This window comes from Kwoniella dendrophila, chromosome 8 (genome assembly GCF_036810415.1).
Source record: "Kwoniella dendrophila CBS 6074 chromosome 8, complete sequence".
NCBI classification, from domain to species: Eukaryota; Fungi; Basidiomycota; class Tremellomycetes; order Tremellales; family Cryptococcaceae; genus Kwoniella; species Kwoniella dendrophila.
This window is the reverse complement of record NC_089483.1, coordinates 1,518,953-1,538,007: the sequence shown is the minus strand read 5'-3', so window position 1 is coordinate 1,538,007 and position 19,055 is coordinate 1,518,953. Positions and strand designations below refer to the sequence as shown.

At 36.8% G+C, this 19,055-nt stretch overlaps 7 protein-coding genes across 7 annotated transcripts; 3 read left to right on the top strand and 4 right to left on the bottom strand.

The window, feature by feature from the left end:
* Positions 1–30: 30 nt before the first annotated feature.
* L201_006390 (uncharacterized protein) lies at positions 31–563 on the bottom strand (the record flags this gene model as incomplete). The annotated part of the gene is made up of 3 exons (XM_066222109.1): positions 31–184; positions 268–324; positions 394–563. 3 exons carry the CDS (start codon positions 561–563, stop codon positions 31–33), a joined length of 381 nt encoding a protein of 126 aa, XP_066078206.1.
* A 746-nt stretch (positions 564–1,309) lies between these two features.
* L201_006389 (biotin synthase) lies at positions 1,310–2,958 on the top strand (the record flags this gene model as incomplete). Its single annotated transcript, XM_066222108.1, has 8 exons — positions 1,310–1,549; positions 1,622–1,688; positions 1,768–2,004; positions 2,094–2,203; positions 2,256–2,398; positions 2,456–2,531; positions 2,587–2,703; positions 2,764–2,958. 8 exons carry the CDS (start codon positions 1,310–1,312, stop codon positions 2,956–2,958), a joined length of 1,185 nt encoding a protein of 394 aa, XP_066078205.1.
* Positions 2,959–3,652: 694 nt separating this feature from the next.
* Positions 3,653–6,725, top strand: L201_006388 (uncharacterized protein; the record flags this gene model as incomplete). Its single annotated transcript, XM_066222107.1, has 5 exons — positions 3,653–4,014; positions 4,157–4,300; positions 4,405–4,538; positions 4,629–4,829; positions 4,915–6,725. The coding sequence occupies 5 exons, from the start codon at positions 3,653–3,655 to the stop codon at positions 6,723–6,725; spliced, it is 2,652 nt and encodes an 883-aa protein (XP_066078204.1).
* Positions 6,726–6,952: 227 nt separating this feature from the next.
* Positions 6,953–9,085, bottom strand: L201_006387 (uncharacterized protein; the record flags this gene model as incomplete). The annotated part of the gene is made up of 5 exons (XM_066222106.1): positions 6,953–7,215; positions 7,417–8,205; positions 8,339–8,702; positions 8,803–8,843; positions 8,917–9,085. 5 exons carry the CDS (start codon positions 9,083–9,085, stop codon positions 6,953–6,955), a joined length of 1,626 nt encoding a protein of 541 aa, XP_066078203.1.
* A 671-nt stretch (positions 9,086–9,756) lies between these two features.
* On the bottom strand, positions 9,757–11,593 carry L201_006386 (uncharacterized protein; the record flags this gene model as incomplete). Its single annotated transcript, XM_066222105.1, has 3 exons — positions 9,757–9,930; positions 9,995–10,102; positions 10,181–11,593. The coding sequence occupies 3 exons, from the start codon at positions 11,591–11,593 to the stop codon at positions 9,757–9,759; spliced, it is 1,695 nt and encodes a 564-aa protein (XP_066078202.1).
* Positions 11,594–12,273: 680 nt separating this feature from the next.
* On the bottom strand, positions 12,274–15,224 carry L201_006385 (uncharacterized protein; the record flags this gene model as incomplete). Its single annotated transcript, XM_066222104.1, has 9 exons — positions 12,274–12,865; positions 12,925–13,004; positions 13,057–13,927; positions 13,976–14,055; positions 14,107–14,224; positions 14,312–14,417; positions 14,486–14,819; positions 14,924–15,037; positions 15,147–15,224. 9 exons carry the CDS (start codon positions 15,222–15,224, stop codon positions 12,274–12,276), a joined length of 2,373 nt encoding a protein of 790 aa, XP_066078201.1.
* Positions 15,225–15,681: 457 nt separating this feature from the next.
* L201_006384 (uncharacterized protein) lies at positions 15,682–18,410 on the top strand (the record flags this gene model as incomplete). The annotated part of the gene is made up of 2 exons (XM_066222103.1): positions 15,682–15,837; positions 15,900–18,410. The coding sequence occupies 2 exons, from the start codon at positions 15,682–15,684 to the stop codon at positions 18,408–18,410; spliced, it is 2,667 nt and encodes an 888-aa protein (XP_066078200.1).
* Between the last annotated feature and the right edge of the window lie 645 nt (positions 18,411–19,055).

Genomic DNA, 19,055 nt, shown 5'->3' with positions numbered 1-19,055 from the left:
AAATATACAATTTATCACATAAGATCTAGATCACCAATTATTCTCCTTTACAATTTTAGCTTGTTCAAGTATAAACCTATTTTCTTTATATTTCTGATCATCGGAAGGTGTTTTTAGGTATTTCCAACCTAATGAAGAACCACATGAAGCACAAAGTAGATCTGCACATGTATGTGTACCCGTACTATGGTGGTAGATAGATACTACTGATCAGTACTATATTCAACCATCTACTTCTAATAGCGATAAAGGGGATTAATTGCTCACATCAATTTACGTTCTTCTTTTTTACCCAAATTTGTATTTATAGTGGAATTGATCAAACTAGTATAGTATGGCAGCATACTGTATCAGGTAATTACTAGATCTGCATCATGCGATAGCATAACTTACAATGCTCTACCTGAACCACCTGTAAAGCCTTTTGAACACAATTCATCTTGTAATCCTATTACAATTGAACAATTTTTACAGCTAAATACTGGTTTATCAGATGTGATATAATGTAAGTCTTTGGTTGAACACGTTTGAGGATTTGCATTTGGTCTATTTGACTTCGACATCTCGTTCAATTGAGCTCGAATCATAAAAATTACAAGCTACCAGGTGAAAGTCCAGCAGTGGACGGCTTGCCTGAGGAACTGTAAGCTGTAATACGAGATTCGGATCAGATGCAAAACAACTAACTCGTGAGATAGGATGATGATACAGCTGTAAATTAATTTGATCTCGATTGATGGCTAAGCGGGGTTGTTTCGGGGTCCCGAGGTTTACCGGTCCGAAAATGAGATTAAGATTACTACGGTAGAGCTGATGAGAAGGAAACGAATGATAGGGTTGAGAAAGGTGGGATTTGCTTGAGGATGTGATGATGTCTAATCAAAGCTTCGGAATTGGAGGAAATAAACTTAGCCGGTTAATCTAACCTTTCAGGGTAAAAAGTCATTTGGACTTGTACACTTGTGTGTGAGTAACTTAGTCGTGTCAAGGCGGAGATAAAATCATGAAATAAACGTGTATCGTAATGATTGATTACGATTCTGGTTCCGTTTTGTAATTGATCGGTTTGCTGTCGCTTAAGTGGGTTTGTAATCTCCCTTTGTTTTTGTAAGTTAGATAAGCAAGGAAAGCAAGTAATACCCTTCCCCAAATAAATTCAAGTGAATGTGTCTATCTTGTAAATGTACAGGGGCCAACTTTCAACTATACATTCCTCTTTATTCACTACATTCCTTTATCCTTCTTCTTACTATATTGATACCTATTCATATACCCAAGTCTACTTTAAATACCATTGGAAGTTAACAAGATGACAGGTTTAGCAACAAAAGCACTTCGACCTTCGGTTGTAGCACCATTAATAAGGGGTACAAGAGGACATGCAGTAGCTGTTGATCCACCTTACCTTCCACCTAATCCTTCGCAGCAATCTTCAACAGCGACTCAGTCAAGACCTAGATATGTTGATGGTGATGTAAGACATGACTGGAGAAGATCAGAAATTCAAAAGATCTTCGATGCTCCGTTGATGGAAAGTATTTATCGAGCTGTAAGTTAGATTTCAAAATCAGCTTAATTCCAAATGTTGGGAAGTCAGTCAAGCTGATATATAGAATAATAGGCAACTGTACATCGAATGCATCAAGACGCTTCAAGAATACAACTATGTACTTTGATGAACATCAAAAGTGAGTATCAAATTTATATACCTGATCCTGTCCGTGATACCTTCTTCCCAAGCTGATACTCAATTACTGCTTTACTTAGCCGGTGGATGCACAGAAGATTGTAAATATTGTTCACAATCATCATCATATAAAACACCAACAAAAGCATCAAGATTAATTGACATAGAACCCGTATTGAAAGCTGCAAGAGAAGCAAAAGCTAATGGAAGTACAAGATTTTGTATGGGTGCTGCATGGAGAGACTTAGCAGGTAAAAAAAGTGGGTTTGAAAAAATTTTGAAGATGGTATCTGAAGTTAGAGGAATGGGTATGGAAGGTATGTCTTTTCTTTTTGATTCTCCAACCATTTGAATCTCAAAACATAGCGACGAGGAAAATTGATTTGATTCTGTTTCGGTTATGTAGTATGTACAACTTTAGGTATGCTTTCACCTGAACAAGCCATAAGATTGAAAAAAGCCGGTTTAAGTGCATATAATCATAATCTCGATACATCACGAGAATTCTATCCAGAGGTGAGCTTGATAAGGCAGTATCAACAAGCTTAGCTAACATCGTATGTTTTAGGTCATTACATCTCGTACATATGATGAACGATTGGCAACTATTGAAGCTGTACGAGATGCTGGTATATCAGTTTGTTCAGGTGGTATCTTAGGTTTAGGAGAACAAGATGAAGATAGAGTAGGATTGATTCACGAAATCTCAAGGTGAGCTAATTTACCTTTCATGTCTGTGATAAGCTCAGCTGACAGGAACTTCCGCAGATTGCCACAACATCCCGAATCTTTCCCCGTTAACACTCTTGTCCCTATCGAAGGAACCCCATTAGAAAAGAACGACGTGAGCTATTTCCGGACAAGCTGGAAAGCGGCTGCAGCTGACATTTGTATCACAGCCCGTCGGTGTACACACCGTTCTTCGGACCATCGCTACTGCCCGTATAGTAATGCCTAAAACCATCATTCGATTGGCAGCTGGTCGACATACCTTCTCAGAAACTGAACAAGCCATGGTGAGCAGCCTGCTGCACATATAACGCGGATTGAAAAGCTGATTTGTAGTATCAATATAGGCATTCATGGCAGGGGCTAACGCAATCTTCACTGGTGAACGAATGCTTACTACACCATGTTCAGGTTGGGACGAAGATAAAGCTATGTTAGGTAGATGGGGTTTGAGAGGTCAAAGATCATTTGAAGATCACGAATCTGTTTCAACACCAATGATGACCAAAGAACAACAAGCTTTACATGGTGTTAGTTACTAAATTGAAAATACCCTTGAAAGACAATCCACATAATAATATTTGGAAAGGAAGAAAAATCGGACATTGCAAGTAGCATGGACGATCACTTGGATTTTAGCTGCTTTTTTTGACTTAAATTTATTCGGCTAGAGGACAATTTGTATATATGCATCAGGTGAGATATATGGATCATACAACTACTGATCTCCAGAATGACCTTCGATCATGTTATCATTGAGTTAAGGAGAATTGCGATCTGGACTGGTCTCAGTATGGTGAGGTGTGATATGATCGAGATTAGCTCTTGTCCCGCCTTTCGGTTCGGAGGTTTTACTCTTGCTCACTTACTGTCTTACTAACGGATCAATCCCTTAAAATATTGACACTTGACAGAATTACTGAATTTCTCTGCATAGGCCGGGTGATTCTGCGTTATAGCCATATCATCCTTCCTGAATTCTCGAATTTCGAGCTGTTCTCTTCTTCTTTTTTCTTTCCTTTCCCATTTCTGTCCACTACCCTCTTGTCCGTTTATCCTCTTCTATCAATTTTATTCCTTATCCCTTCATCCCAAACTTTGAAAAAGACGCTGGCGTCTTATCCTTATTCCCTGGCATCTTGCTGCTCTTCACGGAAGAAAGCGAAAGACAACCGAGAGATAGGACTGGGTCCTTCTTATTCAACAATTGGCTTTTAGAGCCCTGGAGAGGCAAAGATGATATCATCTGCAAACATACGCTCGTTATTTTCGTTACTGCCATTACTGATAGTATCAGTAGAAGGTAGGAAGCATTATGATGATTCTGATCCGGAGACTGATAATTCTTACAATGATGAAAACTCGGAAGATCCTACAGGTCAAGCAAATACGCAAAACTATAACGACAACAGCGATGATATGATAAATCCCAATCAAAATCCAGATGATTATTTAGATAAAGGTGGATATAATGGATCTTCGACTCCTGATGGCAATAATGTGAATAGTGGTGATAGCATTAGTGATAATGGTATAAAGTGGATCTCACCTGCTCCTGGAGAGACTTTACCTTCAGGTCAAAGTATGACTGTAACATGGTAAGTTATTCTCTCTATCTCTCTTGAGTCACTCCAGAATATATCAAACGGAAGGTTATAACAAAAAATTATTTGATAGAGGTGTTTTGCAATTACGAATAATAAGCTAATTAGAGAATTTTTTTCATGTATATTCACGTAGGAGTTCAAATAATCCAATTTATTCACCATCTTTTTCATTATGTTCATCAAATCCTCCTAATTCAAACAATGATGGATCAGATTGTGGAAATGAAAATTATCCAAATGTAAAGAATAATGGTGATGGTACATATTCTGCTATTGTGTGAGTAATCAATAATCCTTCCCCATTCTCCAATGTCATTGAGAATTAATGAATATAATTAACGTATTAACATCTTCATAATCCTATTTGTGATGTTTTTTTAGGACAATGCCGGTCATTTCACAATCAATTGAAAAATTATATCTATCAATGAATACAAATGAAAATGGTGGGAATGGGGGTCAATCTTTCAATTCACCTGTTTTTGGTGTACAAGGTGATAGTGGTATACCAAATGGTAAGTCACCTTAAACAAAGAGTACACGTAGAGGACAGACTTTAGCTTATTGGTATGTTTCTGATGGATACCTTGGGATACCTTCATCAGCATACCTTGCTTCACCAATCAATCCTACGACTATCTCACCTACAATTACTTCCACACCATCTACTCTAGCTATAAATGATGTTAACAGTATGAGCGGCACATTCACGAGCAATGCCAAGGTGTCTATGGCTGCTATCACCGAAACTGGTATAGCTGGTTCACTTTCCAAAACAAAACCTACTTCTGTCAAAAGTAATTCCGGTGAGTATGGTATATCCCCTCTATATTGGTTAATGAAAATACTGTTCCTATTCCGTGTTAATCATCTCCTAATGATATGATATAGGTCTCGTTTCTACTACTTTAATCAATCCAACTTCAATCGTACAGCCATTCCAAACTACTAATATAGGAGGAATGCAAGCACCTTTACAAGCTACTTTGACACCTTATTCATACTCGACTTCATCTTCATCATATTCACTACCGATGAATACTTTACTTCCTCCTGGTTCTTCTTCGTCTCCCGCTGTTGATTCCAATAGCAATAGAAATTCCAATGCAAATACAAATAATTTAATGGGAGCAGGATCACCAGCTGATATTTCACCAACCACAATTCCCAAAGAATTTGCATCTTCCGGTAAACCACATATAAAAGCTATCGCATTACCAATATCAATTTGTGGATTAATTTTTATAGCTGCTTTGATATTTTGTGCAAGATCAAAATTATTTAGAAAAACTGGTTTTAAAGATCTAGAAAAGAATAATAATGCCAGTAATTTGAATGGTAATTGGCAAGATGTAATTAAACAGAAAATGGCTGCTTCTAATACTAGTGCGAATGGTAATGGAAATAGTAAAGGTGTTGAAGTAAAAGAAAGAAAAGATTTTTCTGGTGGTGATAATTTTATCGTACCTACTTTAGGATATAAAGGTAGATCACAAACAAATCTTTCTAGTAAAGAAACTGAAGAAAGATTTACAGAAATACCTAAATTTAACTATAATAGAAGTGGGCGTGGAAATGAAACTGGTTCAAGACACCGATATAAGGAAAGAGATGATCGATGTCTTGATTATAATAACTATAGGTATCGAGAAAGGGAAAAGGAAAGGGAAAGATCAAAGAAGCATAGAAGCAAAGATAAACATTATAGAGATTCAACAGCTTCTTCATCAACTTATCACTCTGAAAGAACTCGAGGGAATAGACACTCGTCTCGTGATTATAAATATGATTATGATTATGACTATGATACCAGGAGATCAGATTTAAAATCGAATTCAAAAGATTATTATTCAATTAGTAGAAGATCATCTGGTGGTATAGGTGGATTGTATGATAATGGTTATATCAACCACAACAAATATAACGATAATGATATTGAAAGGAGATGTTCTAGGGATTCTAGGAATTCCTATCATATTGATAACCATGATGACTCTTATCACTCGAACTCAAGAAGGGATTCTCATCGATCATCATCAACAATAACTTCCAATACTAATCAACGTGAATTATGTACACCTCCATTATATTCTTCTTCCTCTTCTTCAAATCGAATAAGTAGACCATCAACTTTGATACATCAACATCAGAATGAATCTTATTTAGGTCCCTTATCAAATCCTTTTGATAACAAAGAACAACAACAAAAACGGCGAACTAGTAGACCTTTACCCGAACCTATAATTAGATCTTCAACACAATATTCAAATTCGAATCATCTTGATCCCGATACATCAAGATTAACTAGGGAACGATCGATGGAAATGTATAATGATGATCAACAATATTATGATATTATACCTGGACAAAAAAATTTACCTCATTTAAGTGGAGGTTTAAGAGATGATCAGGACTACTGTTGTGAAAGTCAAAATCAAGGAACTAATCAATATGATAATGATAGATATGAACAAAGGAAATCTAAAAAGGATAATAATGATAAATCTAGATCGACGAGACCGAAAGAAAGATCATTTGAAAGTGATACTGAATCAGGTTGGCAAGAAACGAAAAGAAATAGGAATGAATTGAATTCGGAAATGGATTTAGATTTAGCTAATCAAGGTAAATATCAAACGGGTGAACAAGGTATGAGTGAATTATATGAAAGTTTGAGAAAAGCTATTCAGCAGAGTGGATAAAAGGGTATGCTATACATATAATAGTGATTACCAGTTCGTGATTCTGTCCAATGTCTCAAAATATAGTACAGCATGATACGATACATGTGTTATCATACAATCCCGATCCTCTACATTATATACAGTAATATGCAATATATGACATGACTAATGCAAAAATCAGACTAGAACGCAGATAGATTTACGATACATTGAACTAAAAAAGGTGTTTCTCTCTTATCCTCTATTTACATGCATTTCGTCATTTTGATTACTGTATCTCTCTCAATAGCATTTCTCACCTGAATCTCCATTTTATCCCTATCCCCGCTAACAGATTCAATAAAATCCAAAGTTTTGAATACAATTTTACGTATTAATCTAAATGATAAAGTTTCACCTTGAGCTAACCATAATAATCTTTTTGAATTTGTTATGAGTTTATTATTTCGTTTTTTACTTGATTTACTGAATTTATCAAGTTGTAATTTCAAGTTATGAGTTTGTAAGTCTATTATTTTTAATTACTTTCATAAGTTAGTCATTCATTTACATTTAATGTAAATTGCTTCGAACAACGGAATTACTGATAATAACATTATGCGATGTCACATAATATACACTGGTAGAATGTACGAGTACACGAGACAGAGAGATTATACGATGAAAGAAATTTGAAGAAAAAAGCCTAAGTATAACCATTCCAACTCACCTCTTAACGAATTTCCTGAATCTGAATCAAACCCCTCAAAAGATCTCTCTAAACACCTAACCAAATCCACTCCATCTAAAATAGCATTACTAGCTCCACTTCCACAAAATGGTACAGTACCATGGCTTGAATCACCAATTAAAACTATTCTACCTTTTCCACCACCACCAGTCAGAGTTTTTCTTAAACTATATACTTGAAATTCTTTCTTAGTTGACCATTCTATACCAATAGAGTCATTCTCTAAATCATGTAAAAACTGTGAATTTTTAGTAAAATTAGATAGTTTCACTTCTTTACCATTATGGTTTTTCAGTAACCAATTAGTTGGAATTGTTAGTGCTATATATACTTGTTCTACGCTTCTCTGTCCGGCTGGTTTTGTGTTATCGTATTCAACTCCGCTATCATTTTCTCCTTCAGTAATAATGTAGTCAGTAGAATCTGCATGATGAGCTTGATTGCTATTTTCCTTTAATTGAGTATCAGGTATACCGAGTAATTCAGGATCATCACTATCCGTAGATTTAACGGTTTTATCATTACCCTTATTGACAGGAATCAAAGTCGCAGAGAACCTGTCCCCAACAATTGTATTTACACCATTTTGATCTTTTAACCAATTTTCAATTATTTTTTTATTAGAACTACGTAAATTTATAGTTGTCCAAGGTAATTTTTCAAGTTCATGCTTGTTAAATTTTGTTGTTTTGTTGGATTCATATGGGACTCGATATTGTGATGGAGAATATAGCTGATTTCTAGTCGAAGAGAAAATACCATCTGCACCTATAAATGAGTTATAGTCAATTAGTTTTCAAGAAACAATTGAGTGAGGATAGTATGATAAGACATGTCATACTGTAATTCGAGATTTATACGCAGGTGGAATGATCGATGTTTAGTTTAATGGTTGACTCACCAACAACCAAATCAACTTTAATTCTCTCTTCATCATTGAAAACAACTTCGACTTTATGTGTATTATATTGGATTAAGTTGATAACGTATTTACCATATTCAATTTTATTATTATCATTATTATTGTTGTTATTGTCATTATTTTGATTGTCATTTTCTTCAATTGAATCTCTAAAAATATTCATTAAATCTTCACGTTCAATCATTGATTTTATACCTGGACTTCTAATCATTCGATAAAGAATTTCGTTTTTTGATGTGGAAATCGTTATACCATCATGATAAATTGGTAATTTCTCCTGGAATTTATTGAATTTTTTTAGATCTGTTGATGTTAAAAGATTTTTGAGTGATTCTAAAGCTGTCTATTAGAGGCAAAAGATATAGTATTCACAATTAGCTCAGATAGGATTTACAGAATCGCTTTTTATGTGCCTGCCACACAGGTCAAATCGACAATCTTACAGATGATAGATGTATAGGATAACCCAAATCAGTCCCAGGTCCTAAAAAGTTATTCTGTTGTGTCAGGTATTACGCTCAAAGATCAGTAAGAACTGGATAAATTCTTCTACTCACCTTCCCTTTTCTCGATTATCCTATAATTCACTAAACCATCTTTATAAATCTGACTTTGTTTCAATGCATAAATAAATGATAATCCTGCGATACCTGCACCAATTACTAAAATTTCAAATTCACTTCTGTTTGGGGCGTTTCCATTTTCAGTTGGATCTGATTTTTGCATATTGTCTTTCTATTCCTTCCAAATTTTTTCTACTTTCGACAAGTATAATTTCTCTTTGCGGATCTGGATAGTGGCTGATTATGTTGCTTGTTTGAGAGGGAATTTGCAGTAGAAATCTGCTGTCTATCGACTAGTAAGATCAGTGTTGGTAATTGTCAAGCTACATCCTTGACACCGAGATTTGCTACTGGACGACTTGCAGCACCAGTATGCTCTTCTCTATTTTTCGATGTGATGGATGGCCGCAAGTGATGAAAGGACGTCCAATATATTCCAAACGCAAAGCACAAAGGAGCTGAAGTATATCAGTAATTCGTTTCATGATTGCCCTCTTCCCCTAGATTCGCCAGATGAATTAGGTTTCCCTCGATCCTTAGATTTCCAGGTTGTATAAGAAACCTCGATAAATTGATTAGTACAAACAGTATTCCATTGTGTTATTAATCAGATTGTTCGATAAACTGATTTTGCATTATTTGAGGCATCAAGCGATAATAAGCACTTTTACAATATAAAATGAAAATTAAAGATAATCAAAGGAGTTAAACCAAACCAAGAGAAAATACTACTCGAATATGTTACAAACATGATACACCTACCCAACTTCTGAGTTATATTGATTTTTTGACAAAAAGTACCTCTAACAACCAGCTACCATATTCTCTTCCTTTCTAGAAATGTCTTCGACCTCTACCAACGGGTCTCCAATCGATAACTTTACCACCTGTTCTTTGAGCAGTTCTTAATGGTCTAACTAATGCACCTAATTCTTGTGCTCTTGAAGAATCTGGATCAGCTGAAGGATTGTAATAGTAATGAGGTAATAATGGATGTCCAGATGCGTCCTAAATCAATCAATTGAATTAATCAGCTACTTTAGTATTTACAGATATGAAGGAGATAGCTTACCTTTCCATGTCTTTCAACTTTACCAAACATTTCATTATTGTCTAAAGATTCTCCAACCCATAATGACCAAGTTTTTTCGGATCCATGTTCTTTCAAGCTTGGTTGTGACTATAAGCATACCAGGAAAAGTTAGCGACTAAAAATACGTAGGGTTACACTGTACTACAGAAGGTTTGTTTGACTCACCTCTAACATATGTTTAACTAAATCAGGTAAACTTAATTTACTTGAACCTGAAAAAACAACTGTTGAAGCTATTATAGCGGGTAAATCTAAATCTTTAGGTACAGGTAAAATTGGTGTATTTGCTCTACTCGTTGGTCTTGAGGCTGCATCTGTAACATCATGATTAGAAATAGATTCTATACGTTCGGCTTTAACTTGTTTCTCTTCTTCAGCTTCTGCTGCTTGTTCTACTATTGCTAAAGGTTCAGCTTCATTCTCAAGTTCAGGTAAAGGTGATAATCTTGGTTCAGATGGTGGTGATAATGGTGAACTTTGTCTAGATTGTCTATCTTCCTCTTCTTCTTTATCTTCGACTATCGATCGCTCAATCTGAGGTTTTGGTTGTGTGCTTTTTGGCAATTTTTGTTGTTCGACTTCTGATTCAAGTTCAGATAATTCTTCATCATCAAGATCCATAGGTAATATGGGTGGTGAAGAAGGTGGCATTGAACTATCTAATCTTAATTGATTTTGTTCATCGTCTTGAGCTCCTCTAAGAATAGGACTTGATGAGAATAATCTTTCTTTTTCTCTTTCCAGATTATAATCTTCCTCTTGGAATTGAGATTGTAATTGAGATTGAGGTAATCTAATCAAGACTTTTGAACCGAAGAAATCTAATTCAGCAGATTGTTTTGATGTTAATTCCAGATCATATTTTTGACCTTGTAATAATCTAACACCTCTTTTTTTGTTCATTATTTTAACTTTCATCCCATTTTGACCTATGACTATTATTCTAATTGTCTGTACATCATGGTTTTCTGAAGATGAAGATGATAATAATTCAATTATAGCATGTACTCTTGAAGCATGTGAAGCATGTTTAGATAAATGAATGATTGAACTCTTATTTTCCGGTTTACCTAACAGATGATGCAAGTGCGATGGTATACTTGATGATATCGATGAATGAGATGACGAAGAAGAAGATGATTTGTTATGTCTGTGTCTACCAAATATCAAACTAATTTCTTCTGTCAAAGTTATGTCATGATCGAATCCATTAGATGAAGATGATGATTTGTTGTTATATATTGATTGAAAATTTGAATTGGAAAGATACTTGGTTGGAGAAGAACTCATCATCATTCTCCTATTAGGTGAAGATGAAAATGCTACGGTTGAAGTTGAAGGTGTCAATGGTCCACCAGATGATACTCTCAAAGGCACCGCAGTAAACTTCATAGGTTGATTCGAAAACATATCTTCATTATCGGATGAATGTTGAGGTGTCATAGGAGCTACTAAAGATATTCTAGCTCGTTTGGCTGATTTGGTAGGAGTAGACATCTTTGCTGTTGCAGGGAGTCTTTTGAGTGTTTCGAGTGGTCTTGTCGAAGACGGTGTTGAAGTTGATAATCTGACTGACATGGGTGTAATATTGATTGAGGATAGCAAGATACTATCGATGGATGATTTGTGATACGAACAATTTAGTGAAGTTAGGTCCAAAAGAATGAAGCAATCAAGAAAGATATGAATGACAGATTGAGTATCAAGGTATGAATGTATGGCAAAGTACAGAATGATGAGCAGAACACATATGGTGGTGAATATATAAATGATGAATTTGTAATGTTGAATGTTGAATGTGACACCAAAAAGAGAAATAGAAAAGAAAGACGCGTCTCGCTGATTCAGGAACAGGAACATTACATCGGACATAGCTTAATTACTAGGAGGTCACGTGATAATCATCACAAGCGACACGAAATCACTGATATCAATCGTAAATTACCGCGGAATTCCTGCTGGTGGCGCGTTGTCTTGTTCTCATGGCTGGATAGTATGTAATCTATGATACTACATACTAGCTATTATGCTGTCTGGGCGACGCGTTGGAGAATATTGGGTGTGAGCATTGGGAAGCCAAATTGAAGACATCCTATCAACTTTCAAGGAAATGCTGAGAATTTGGTTGTGATTTACGTAGGTGAAGTTGTATCAGAATGAACAATATTCATGTGATGTACAGATTCCTTAGCCAAGTAACATATTTACACTACATACAATATGATGACATTGGATATTTGAAAACTACAAAACAAGTTCTACCATCTCCATGGGTAAGGTAAAGATATATCCCGAAATTCTGCATCAGAAACTACAGTATTCAAGTCATCTGCATTCATCTGTGTCTGCAGATTATCGATTCTAAATGTTGTATTGTTTGGCCATAATTCCTGTCCACTCGGTGTAAAACTTGACATGGGTGCATATACGGCTGGTGTCGCTGCATTCGATTCCGGTCCAAATAACTCTTGTAAACGCGTTAATGGATCTAACAGCACATTGTTATCATTATCATTATCATTGGTTTGTCGAAATTGTACATGACCCGACTCGGGATTTTCAGCTGCCACATTCTCATTACTGGTGGACTGCGTTTGAACTGCTGATTCAGGTGAAAGGTGTTGATTTACTATATTGGAAGAGGGTGAAGTGATAGACGGCCCAGTAGGAACTTCCAACAAAGCATCTTCAGGCGATGTTGGTAGATTGTCAGAATGAGGACCTATGACATTCTGAGTATGATTACTAGATGCCGTCATTCGAGATCGCCGAGATAAGAATATCTCATAACGCCAAAACGATTCGGTCCAGTCAAATTCCTTGTCTGCATTTGTCATAGTGTGCACTTTCCTATAGTTTTTTAAGGATTCATCAGCTCTCAAGTACTGGGAAATTGAAAGCTCACTTACTCTAGAACGGCAAGGATATCCTCATTTGTCAACTCTTCAACGTATCCCATCTGTACCATACGATTAACAGCTTCAGGATACTAGGTGTAGCCAGATTAGCTGTTGTCGCTAGTGCAATCTAAAATTACTCACGATCAGCGAGACCAATGGGCAAACATTGGCGATATTCCGAATGACTTGTAATAATGGACGACAAGCATCAATAATATCCTGTCTTGGTATATCCATAGGTTCTGAGTGTTCGACAGCCAATTTGATAGGTTGGAATAACAAAATTTCGATGGCATTATAAGCGTGCATAGCAATTTGCGGATCTAACGCGACTTGATTGTTTAGAGCATCCGCCAAAATACGACTTAGATTCTTGGCGTTGATGAGTAGAGCTCTACGTTCTTCTTTAGCATTGTATCCGGCATCCACAGTATGTTGAGCTACCAATATTCGAAGTAAACACGTATGTCTTTCGCAGTTGTTCCGTACAACATGTAAGAGAACCAAAGTGGGAGTTCTATCACGATAAATATGATATAATGCTCGAGAATAGGATAAATCGGAAGTTAACGTCGATAAGAGGTTATTGGCTTTCTCTTCAGCGGTTTGACCCATCTGGGCGATAGAAGGATGAGTGAAAAGTTTCCTTTGTATACGGGAATATGCCTGAGCCAATGCTTGTCTTGCGCACATAGCTCGAAGCAAATGAGCGGATAAATCCAATGGTGATGTGTCGTGACCATGATGATCAAGGGCAATGCTTTTGGGTATCAAAGGTTCAGTATCGACATGCCGATGAAGTAGAAATGGCCGATCGTCGCTAGGTAGCTGTATAGTGAACCCATCCTCTTGTATATTTGATGAACCGAAATTTCCTCCGTCTAATGTTGCATCCATATACCAAACTGACCAAGCTAGTCTTCTCAAACTTTCGGGACCTATCAAGGGTTTAGATGTGGTAGTTTGACGTGACCATTCATTCAGTTCATGTAATCTCAAAAACGTCATCATCCTGCCAAAAATGATCAGCTCTACTCGCCTAAAACACTTGAAAACGCACCTCACAGCCATTCCTGCCATAACCATTCCACGCGAGTATTTCCCGTTCAAGAAATCGTATGTTTGGCAAAGTACAACTCCCTAAATTAGATCTGAGCCTAGTTCATTCCATTTTGGATTATTGTCACTCACCATAAGATCAACCACTCCAAACTCCGTAAGTACGCGGGTCGTAAGTTTGTCTCCGATATTTGATACCCATTTATCCGCTTGCTGTAGTCGAGCAGGATCGGCTGGTAAACCACCAAATCTACAAAGAAATCATGATTAGCAAGACATTATACACATGTCAACTGAAAGATGTATCCGCACGTTAGGGTAACTCTTCAGTACATACCTTATAGCGTGAGCTGCCATCAGCAAAGTCAATTCCTCTGGTGCACGTCCATGTTCCTCCATTTCCCAGTAATCAGCTTCGTGTATGAACGAAAGGTATCCGAAATCTTTTTAAAATGACACATGTCATCAATATTTTATGGATTGCAAAGCTATTAAATAGTCTTATACTTACGATGAACTGTTCTGAAATACAGTCTGACCAGTTCCTTCACCTCATTAGGATGTATATCCGTATTCACTATTATTGGACTTGGTAAGACAGGTATGATTGATTGAGCAATAATAGTTTGAGGCTGAGGCTGAGGCTGGTAGGATGTTGAAGGTATATTTTCAGATGCATACGATGACGGGATACCGTGATGTATCTGAGACTGCTCGGACCATGATGGATCGCTAGAGGTATCGATTGATGCGATTCTTTCAGATCCGGATCTTTGACAAATTTCACCTCTATCCAAACACTGTTTACATGATGTACTATCCTCTGGTATACTCTCACATCGACTCTATTCGAAAATAATAGTCAGACCTCCAAGCTGGTTTTTTTTCTTTCTTTCTATATTAGGTTGAACATGCTCACTTTGCGTTGTCTACATTGATTACAGCTTACTGTTGAACGCGGATTACGATGTTTGCGAGACATCGGTTGACCAGAAGGCCATTCACAAGATATAGATCGACTTTGACATCTACCACATACAGGATGAACTTCATCACATTTGATCTATTGATGACAATGTGAATCATGTTATCAGCTGATAAAAATCAAGATAATTTATCGGATCAAATAGCCAGATAGATCGTGTAAGAGATACTACGAAGTCCTTACTCACTCTACTTTGCCTACATTTCAAACATCCTTCTTTACTTCTCCTAGCTGTTCTACCTTGATCTGAAGTATCGGCAGGCATGATCTTTATGTCTTCGCATTATCATAATTGCTTCGCGGATAATGATGTTGTAGATGATGATGGGATAGGCTGTTATTGTCAATTAGGCTGTTTCAGATGAAAAATACAAACAAGGGGGGAAGGATCATGGAATCAATAAGTTAAACCTGTAAGAACGAAAGAAGTATGACTACACTTACCCGCTTATAGTGTACGCCGACAGCCTAATTTCTCCGCTGCAAAAGCCTATGATTACCGGTCCATGTTTAAGCCGTGCCGGTCATACCAGTTTTTATGTTATATTTATGTATTTTACATGGTGATAGATTATTCCTCTGCATTGTTGGTGGATGTATAGTGTATGAACTATACCTCGTTGTTCTGGACAGTTTGATCCTGGCCATTAATCTTTTCAGTATCTGTTATTCTTCTTCTACTTTGACTGTTCAAGGTCAACTGAAAGTAAAATCGACCGATTATGACCTTTATCACAGTGCCAACCATCGAAAAAATCACTTTCGAACATTACACAAATCCAATAGGGGTTGATACGCCTTCACCTCGAATATCATGGCAATTCTCATCTGGAGCTAAAGATTGGATTCAATCGGAATACGAAATAGAGTTGAAAAGAGTAAGTAAACCATATTTACTTCCATATATTTGCGCAAAGCTGAACAAACTATTCCATACTAGGATGGTTCTGCGAAACCAGAAGTCTACTCGATCAAGTCCGATAATTCTGTACTTGCACCTTGGCCTTCAACACCATTAACAAGTCGAGAACGTGTATATGTTAGCGTAAGATCTAGAAGTGAAAACGGTCAATGGTCCAATAAAGCAGAATCAATTGTAGAAGCAGGATTCCTGAATTCTCAAGAATGGGTATCGTCTTTCGTTACATGCTCAATAGATCAACCGCTCGATAAGCCTAAAAGACCTTTCAGACTTCGTCAAATCTTCCATCATTCCCTCAGCGAAATACCCATACGTACAGCAAGACTTTATATAACAGCACTTGGTGTATACGAACCTTATTTAAATGGTACACATGTGGGAAAAGATATACTCGCACCGGGATGGACTAGTTACAGTTCAAGATTATCATATCAAGTTCACGACGTTACAAATTTGATCAAGGATGGAAAAAACGTTTTAGGTGCATGGTTAGCTGAAGGCTGGTATTCAGGGGTATTAGGATATCAAGGTGGACAAAGAAACATCTTTGGTGATAAATTAGGTTTATTAGCACAACTTGAAATTAATGGAAAACCTGTAAAATCAGAATGGGAATGGTCCTTTGGTTCTATAATCAATGCAGGTTTATATGCTGGTGAAATTTATGATACCAATTTACCTGATGATCATGAAATGTCTGAAGGAGATTGGAAACCAACGAAAAATTTACCTTTACCCTCATCAAAACTCTTCATCACTCAAAGTTCACCTATACAAGAAGTCAAAAAGGTTAAACCTATAAATATCATAACTACTCCTTCCGGTAAAACCATCATTGATTTTGGTCAAAATCTAGGTGGTGTAGTTCGATTTCTCTCTGATCCTCCTAAATCATCCGTAACATCAGAAATAATCATTCGTCATGCAGAAGTACTCGAACATGGAGAATTAGGTACAAGACCTCTACGATATGCTGAAGCTACTGATCGTATCATTCTTGGGGGTAGTAAAAGTTTAGCTGGATACACACCAAAATTCACATTTCATGGGTTTAGATATGTTGAAATCACCGGATGGTCCAATATCACTCTCGAAGACATCGAAGCAGTGGTAATTCAATCATCTATGGAACGAGTTGGTGACTTCAAATGTTCTCACGATCTCATAAACAAATTGCACGAAAATGCGGTTTGGTCAACAATAGCCAATACCATTGGTATTCCTTCAGATTGCCCTCAAAGAGATGAAAGATTAGGTTGGACAGGTGACGTATGTGTGTTCTCTCCTACAATGTCATATCTTTTCAATTCTTCTGGATTCCTCTCTGAATGGCTTCAAGATCTTTGGCAAGATCAGAAAAATCTTGATGGCGTAGTACCTATTTTCGTTCCTGATACCGGTACAGATGTATCAACACCTGAAGCTATATGGGGTGATGCTTCAGTAATCGTTCCATACGATATTTATACTTCATCTGGTGATTCTCAAGTGCTTGAAAGACAATTTGAATCCATTCAAATGTGGTTAGATAAAGGAGTCAAGCGAGATAATCATACCGGGTTATGGAGTCAAGAAAGAGATCAACTTGGTGATTGGCTTGCACCTAGAGCACCACCTGAAACCCCAAATATGGGTCCAACAGATAACTTACTTGTAGCCGATGCTTGGCTTATCCATTCAACTCGGACTGCCGCTGACATCGCTCAAAAAACAAACCGACTTTCCGAATCAAAACGTTACAAGAAAGAAGCTGAGGATTTGACAAATGCTTTTTATGATCAATATGTTACTCGATCTGGTAGATTAGTTAGTGAGACTCAAACTGCTTTATGCTTATTGCTTCATTTCAACATCTATCCATCCAATTGTAAAAATCATCCAAATTATCAATCAATATTTGCTGAACGTTTGGCTAAATCAGTATCAAAAGCAAATTGGTTGATTGATACTGGATTTGCTGGTACACCAATTATTTTACCCACTTTAGCTGAAAACGGTCATCTAAACCATGCTTATAGAATGTTACAATCTACTGAATGTCCATCATGGTTATCACCTGTTTTATTAGGTGCTACAACAATCTGGGAAAGATGGGATAGTATGTTATCTGACGGAAGTATAAATCCAGGTGAAATGACAAGTTTTAATCATTATGCTTTAGGTAGTGTAGCAAGTTTCATGCATGAATATATAGGTGGATTGAAACAATTAGGAGGAGAATCAGGATATAAAGAAATTTTAATTAAACCTCAACCTGGTGGTACGATAACATCAGCAAAAACAAATCATAAATCTCCATATGGTCAAATCTCAGTAGAATGGTCTATCAAGAATGGTAATTTAGATCTTATAGTGGATATTCCACCAAATTGTAAAGCACAAGTTATTTTACCAGGTAAAGAAGATAATATAGAATATATCGGTAGCGGTCACTGGGAATACTCTGTTCCATATTCACTGCCTGCCTTCCCTCCTGCATCTTATATACCACATTTTGCGCCTGTGAGACCAAACGAATGGGCAGCTTAGCTTAGTGTTATCGACCGGGATATTCGCTCTGGAAGTTTCGTATTCTGTACAATAGCTTGACTTATTTCCCATTGTATGCATAGACGTGAAAAGAGAGTAGCAGGCCTCCTCTTTGCAAGTGAGTCTGGGCATGGGTTATTTTGGTATTCATGCACCTCATCCAGTCAGCATATATGTGTAGAGCAAAAAAGCTACAACTAGAATATACAGTAGTTATCTGTACGGCTATGATACATTTTGAATTTCCGACTCGACAGCGGCATTTGATTGAGACCTGCGAGTAACTTGGTCTATTTATGGAGGGAGATACAGGTGCGTTCCTGTTTATCTTTCCAGAAGATGAGGGGTAACCACCGGCGGCTATTAACTACTTGTTTAGACAATTTTGCCTGAGGTCTATAGATCTAGAATTAGTTCCGTTGTTCCGTTGATCGCATCGTAATTCTTAGTCGGTGCAAGTTCCATCCGATTTTCTACGTAAATTGGGAACAATAAAATGATCGACATGATGCCGCACAGTCTAGACGTCTAAACATTCAAACGTAGACTAAATTTACCGAAACTGTTTAGGCTAAGTTATCCGATACGGATAAAGTCCCCATGTGACCCCAGAGTAAAATTCTTTGTCGTTATGTTGCCCCGTAT